The following is a 5515-nucleotide window of genomic DNA, read 5'->3' as shown; positions in this document are numbered from 1 at the left end:
GAGCGCCGTAGCGGGGACACGGCTGCCTCAAAGCGGGACGCGTTCCTAGGGGATCTGTCACCCGCCCTCTCTGCTACCAGGCTCTATGTGGGACGGAGCTGGCCATGGAGAAGTTGTACTTTGCGGGGAGCAGCGTATGGACGATCAACAGCTCTCTGGGGAACGGCAGCCTCCGCCTGGAGAACCAGACCTCCGGGAGGAACAGCACCACGGACCCGCTGAAAAGGAACGAGGACATGGCTAAGGTGGAGGTGACGGTCCTCTGCCTCATCCTGTTCCTCGCCCTGACTGGCAACCTGTGCGTGCTGCTGGCCATCCACACCACCCGGCAGAAGCACTCCCGCATGTACTTCTTCATGAAGCACTTGAGCATCGCTGACCTGGTCGTGGCCATCTTCCAGGTGCTGCCCCAGCTCATCTGGGACATCACCTTCAGGTTTTATGGGCCAGATTTCCTTTGCCGGTTGATCAAGTACTTGCAGGTAGTGGGGATGTTTGCTTCCACCTACATGCTCTTGCTGATGTCCCTGGACCGGTGCTTGGCCATCTGTCAGCCGCTGAGGTCTCTGCACAGGAGAGCGGACCGGGTCTCTGTCCTCCTCACCTGGCTGCTGTGCCTGCTGGTCAGCATCCCTCAGATCCACATATTTTCTCTGAGGGACGTGGGGAATGGGGTTTACGACTGTTGGGCAGATTTCATCCAGCCCTGGGGACCTAAAGCTTATGTCACCTGGATAACCCTCATGGTCTACATCATCCCCGTGTTGATGCTGAGTATCTGCTATGGCTTAATCAGCTTCAAAATCTGGCAGAACGTGAAGCTTAAGACGGCTCACGGGCCCAACGTGGGTCTGAGCTCCAGCTCCCGCAACGGGACGGCGTTTGCCAGGGTCAGCAGCACCAGGCTCATCTCCAAAGCCAAGATCCGGACAGTCAAAATGACCTTCATCATAGTGTTAGCTTTCATAGTGTGCTGGACTCCCTTTTTCTTTGTGCAGATGTGGTCTGTGTGGGACACAAATGCTCCGCAGGAAGGTACGTCCTCTCCCCTCCCATAGCCCTACGTTTGCATGGACTGCTTAGCTCAGCGGCCGCAGGGACACTGACAGCAGACTCAGGGCCTGTGAGCGACAGCCAGAAACTGTTCTGAGCCGGGTCTCAGGGGGCTGGGAGGGAGACAGGAGAAAGTCCTGAACTTGGAAAAACCACCCGACAGGCAGCAGTGGCTGTGCCTGAGCTTTCCTGGTGCAGGCGAGGGGTAGCTTAGCCCCTGGCAAATTCAGGGCCACCGCAACTCAGGTGTGGATGGTGTCTCGGGAGCTTTTCACTGTCCCCGGGTGCATGAGCTCCGCCCTCCCGGGGCCGCTGTGGGGTCCCCGGTGGTTTGATTGCCCACCCCGGGTGCTGGGGTGTGCCGAGGGCTGCGTGGGAGCTCACTCCCCACCGGTGCCCAGGGCTGGGGTGACCGCAGGAGAAAACTGCACAGTGTTAGTGCCCGACTTCTTTTCTCTTGCTGTATCGTTTTGTCCTTGCTGACTTCTTTGCTTTCTACTCTTTTGCCCTCTTTTCCCTCTCCTCTTCTCCCGTTTCCATCTACCCCAGGACTGTGCTGCTGTTATTTTACCTCTGACTGGAGCACTTTCCTGCGGAAAGCCACTGATTTATGAGCAAAGGCTTTTCCTAAAGGACGTGGTGTCACTGATTTGCCATTTTTTATACTTGGTGCTGGCTGCTCCTGTCATCGCTAAGGTTGCAGACAGAGTGAAATGTATTACCCTCCTTGGTCTCGCACGCTTGTAGCTGTGCAAGTCTGTGCTGTCCCCAGGCGGAGGTGGCTGGTGGTCCCTCTGCACCTGCAGGGAAAAGCGGCCGGAAAAGCTTAAAAGAAAAACTCTGCACAAGTTTGTGAGGTGGGAGAAAGGGCAAAAAAGTGCACCCAGGGACAAGTCCTCCTTGGACAGACTGACCCAACTGAACAGAAATACTGAGTCTGGGGATGCCAAAGACCAGTGAGGAGCCATGACCCCCTCCCGGCTCCCCCGGCAGCCCTGCCGCAGCAAGGGCTTCGCAGCAGAGGGCACGGCTCGCTTACATCGTGCACTTTTTTCCCTTCTTTAACCTTGTTCTAGCTATATGTTGCTCTGTGGAAAACCTGATGTCTCCTGCAGCCCGTGCACAGAAATACTGAGTCTGGGGATGCCAAAGACCAGTGAGGAGCCATGACCCCCTCCCGGCTCCCCCGGCAGCCCTGCCGCAGCAAGGGCTTCGCAGCAGAGGGCACGGCTCGCTTACATCGTGCACTTTTTTCCCTTCTTTAACCTTGTTCTAGCTATATGTTGCTCTGTGGAAAACCTGATGTCTCCTGCAGCCCGTGCACGTCTGTTTTAACATAAACTGAAGCTGGTAGCCTGCCTGGCTCCAGCTCTCCTTATTTTGCCTTTATTGCTTCTCTCTGCTCCTTTTATTTCAGGTGGAGAAGTGAAGCACAGCTTTTTAAACCTCCCTAGGTGCTCCAGGCAGCCATCTCTTGGTTTTCTACCTGATTCAGGCTGGTTGAAACATCTAGCTTTTAGATACGCCCTGGGATGAAGCTGTATCTCTCCCTTTTGCTGTATTTCAAACCCGCAATCTTGAGGGCTTCCACCTGACTCATCGGCAAACTAACCTCTACCGCTCTGCCGGTTCCTGCGGCGAGGAGCCGGGGGGCAGCCGGGGTGTTCACAGATCACGCCCTGCCTGCTGACTTGGGAAACTTTCCCTTGCTCACCCTGTGCAATTGGCCCTGTGACACCTTTTCTTTTCTGCTTTGCTTTGCTTTTGTGTAGTGAGGGAAGCTCCAGCCATGCTGAGTTGTAACAAACCCCCCTTTCCTTCACGTCTCTGTTGCTTGGGGGCCCGTGTCTGCAGAAAAGGGTGGGAGTTTTGCCAGAGCATTTGCTGGAGGCTTTCATGGCACAGGGAGGAAAAGCCTCGGGTGGGTTGTTGTGGATAGCAAATGCCAAGAGACCCCAGCCCTTCCTCCCAGGCCCACCCTCCTCCTCGCTGGCTGCCCAGAGGCATGAGAGGGGCGGCAGGGTCAGACCTCTCTGCAGAAGAAACGGGCTTTGCCTGCTGCATTCCTGACAGCGTTGCCCTGCATCTCTTTTCCTTTGCACCGAGGCTTGGGCTGCCTTGGCCGGGCAGCATCGCGGGGCGCCTGGCAGAGGTGTACCCCACAGCAGAAAGGGAATTTGGCTGTTTCTCATCTTGCAGGCTTTGCAGTCTGCATGGACATAATATCAGAGAAGGAGGAGAAGCAGGCGGGCAGGGTGCTGGCTGTGCAGCGGTGCCCCGTCACGGCTGCAACCCCGATGGGCTGCACCCCGGGAGGTGACAAGCACCTCACAAAGGCTGTGTGATGGAGGGTCGCTTACTTAAGAAATGTTTAGTTCTCTCCATGTAGGATGTCATAAAGAGGGTCCCTGGCAAGGGAAAGTCTGTTTATACCTACCTGAATCCTAATGAATCCTGAGCAGGCACCCTGCAATTTTCTGTCTGTGCATCGCATCCCGGAGCGTGGCGAGACGCAGGTCTCGGGTGTTAGCAGAGGGTCGCACGGCGCTTGGTCTGACGTGGGTAAAACTCACATACTGCTCCCGCCCGGCGCCTGGCCCGGCATGCCACGGGCCATGCTTCCACCTTTGCAGCGTGCAAAGTCTGCTGCAGTTTGGCGTGTGTCAGGGGTAGAAGATAAGGCTGTAAAGAAAACAAACTGAAGCAGCCCTCCTTTCCTAGTCGGTAAAGTGATAATCAGAGAGATCTCACCCTACTATTACTGATCCACTTCAGTAGCTTTCTACCCGGGTCTTCCTCACTTCATAAAACAACTTAAATAAAATAGGCCAGCAAAGTGCAGAAGCGGCACCCTCGCCCTGAGCAGTGCCAGGTGGAGCGGCAGGATGGGCTGGGGTCCCACGCTGCTGCCCGCCCGCGTGGCCTCGCTCCCCCTCTCTCCTGCTATCGCCCTGCCCCGCGCCCCGGCTCTGCGGAACTTCAGGGCCAGGTGATCCCTTTGGCGTCCCTTCCCTGTGGCTGCCGTGGGGCCGATGAAAGTGCCTAAATGAGAGTGCTGAACACCGGGGTGCCAGGCTCGTCGGTCCGCTGCGTGCCTGGGGAGGGGCTGGGGTGTCAGCGAGGTGTCGCGTACCCGGGCCAGGCAGTGGTGATCCCACCTTTGCTGGCCATGCAAACCTACGGCCTCTGTAAGTGGGGGTTGGAGCTACAGGTTATGATTCAGGTGTTGGCTTAAGTACCGGGCGTCCTTCACAAAACATTAGTTTAAATGAAGTTTCTGCTCCACACATCTTACAGATAATTTACATGTGGCATTTTGAGTTTTGAGTCAAAGTTGGCTTAAAGCAGCTGTGAAGATAACAGTGAGGCTGTGAAGCAGCGTAACTCTGTTATATTGGTCCCTTAATCTTGGGAGCTGGTGCCCTGAAACATGGGCTGTGAGTGACAGCATCTATCTGTATGTGGGAATTAGTGGACAGCGCTCATTTCATTTCACTTCTGCAGCAGCGTTGGCAGCAGAGGTCCCGCAGCCCTTCCCCGGGCACAGCCTCCTGCCTCTGCCATCCCTCCTGACAGCGCAACATCCCCAGCCCTGGTGCGGGGGGAGAGGGAAGGTCCGTGAGGGGCAGAGCTTGCTCTTTGCAGCACTTCTCGGGGATCTCCGGCAGTCCTGCTAGGGAGGGGAGATGTCCGTCCTTAAGACCTGCCCTGCAGTAAGCTCCATGAAATTCAGTTTATCTCCCGCAGAGAGAGAAGAGCTGAGTCAGCAGTGGCTGGATTTTTTTAAGTGGATAGAAATGCCATGATGTATTTCAGGTCTTGTGCCTAGGACTTGTAAGCCGTTCCCCAAGGGCTTCTTTTAGCGTATGCTTGAAATTAAAAGTGGTTGGACCAGACATCACTAGAGCAGGAATTATGCATGAGTTGGTTAAAGGTGAATTTGGAAACTAGTTATTCACACTTCTTTTCTGGTTTAAAAACTGCGAGTGGATTTTTGCAGAGGCAGAAAGGGACCAGAAACAGCCAGACCCAAGCACGCATCCTTACTGCTGGTGCGTCCCCTGAGAGCACAAGGAGACGAGAAGATGGGCTGAAAGCACGGGGAGCAGAATAAAGGCTCTGTCCCCAGCCTTCATGGAGGTGCTGCCCCGCGGGGGGCCGGGGCTGCCCCTCCTTGTCCCGGCTGGGCCAGGGCCGGCTGCCGTGGCGGGTGCGAGTCCCACCGTCCCCTTTCTCACCAGAAGGCACTGGTCTGACCTCTCGGGTGGGACAGTCGGGTACTTTGTGCTCTGGGAATGCAGAGTAGCAGCCGGAGACTTGCCGTCCTGGCGCCGTGCCGCCACCATTGCCTCCCGTCCCCAGCGCCATGCTTGCAGCCAGGAGCCATTGCCAGGCTCCCGGGCTTCATTACTGAGATGGGAATGGCCGTCGTTTCCCCCGGCCGGGGCTCACAGGAGAAAAT

The 5515-nt window shown here is 56.3% G+C and overlaps 1 protein-coding gene across 1 annotated transcript in view; it reads left to right on the top strand.

Annotated features, from left to right (window-relative positions):
* Positions 1-104: 104 nt before the first annotated feature.
* OXTR (oxytocin receptor) overlaps positions 105-5515 on the top strand; it is a 6483-nt gene continuing 1072 nt past the window's right edge. The window contains 1 exon segment of the mRNA XM_009581595.1: positions 105-1035. Within this exon segment, the coding sequence (XP_009579890.1) occupies positions 105-1035 (931 nt within the window).

This window comes from Fulmarus glacialis, unplaced genomic scaffold (genome assembly GCF_000690835.1).
Source record: "Fulmarus glacialis isolate BGI_N327 unplaced genomic scaffold, ASM69083v1 scaffold19347, whole genome shotgun sequence".
NCBI classification, from domain to species: Eukaryota; Metazoa; Chordata; class Aves; order Procellariiformes; family Procellariidae; genus Fulmarus; species Fulmarus glacialis.
The sequence above is the reverse complement of the archived record's forward strand: the minus strand, read 5'-3'. Positions and strand labels throughout refer to the sequence as shown.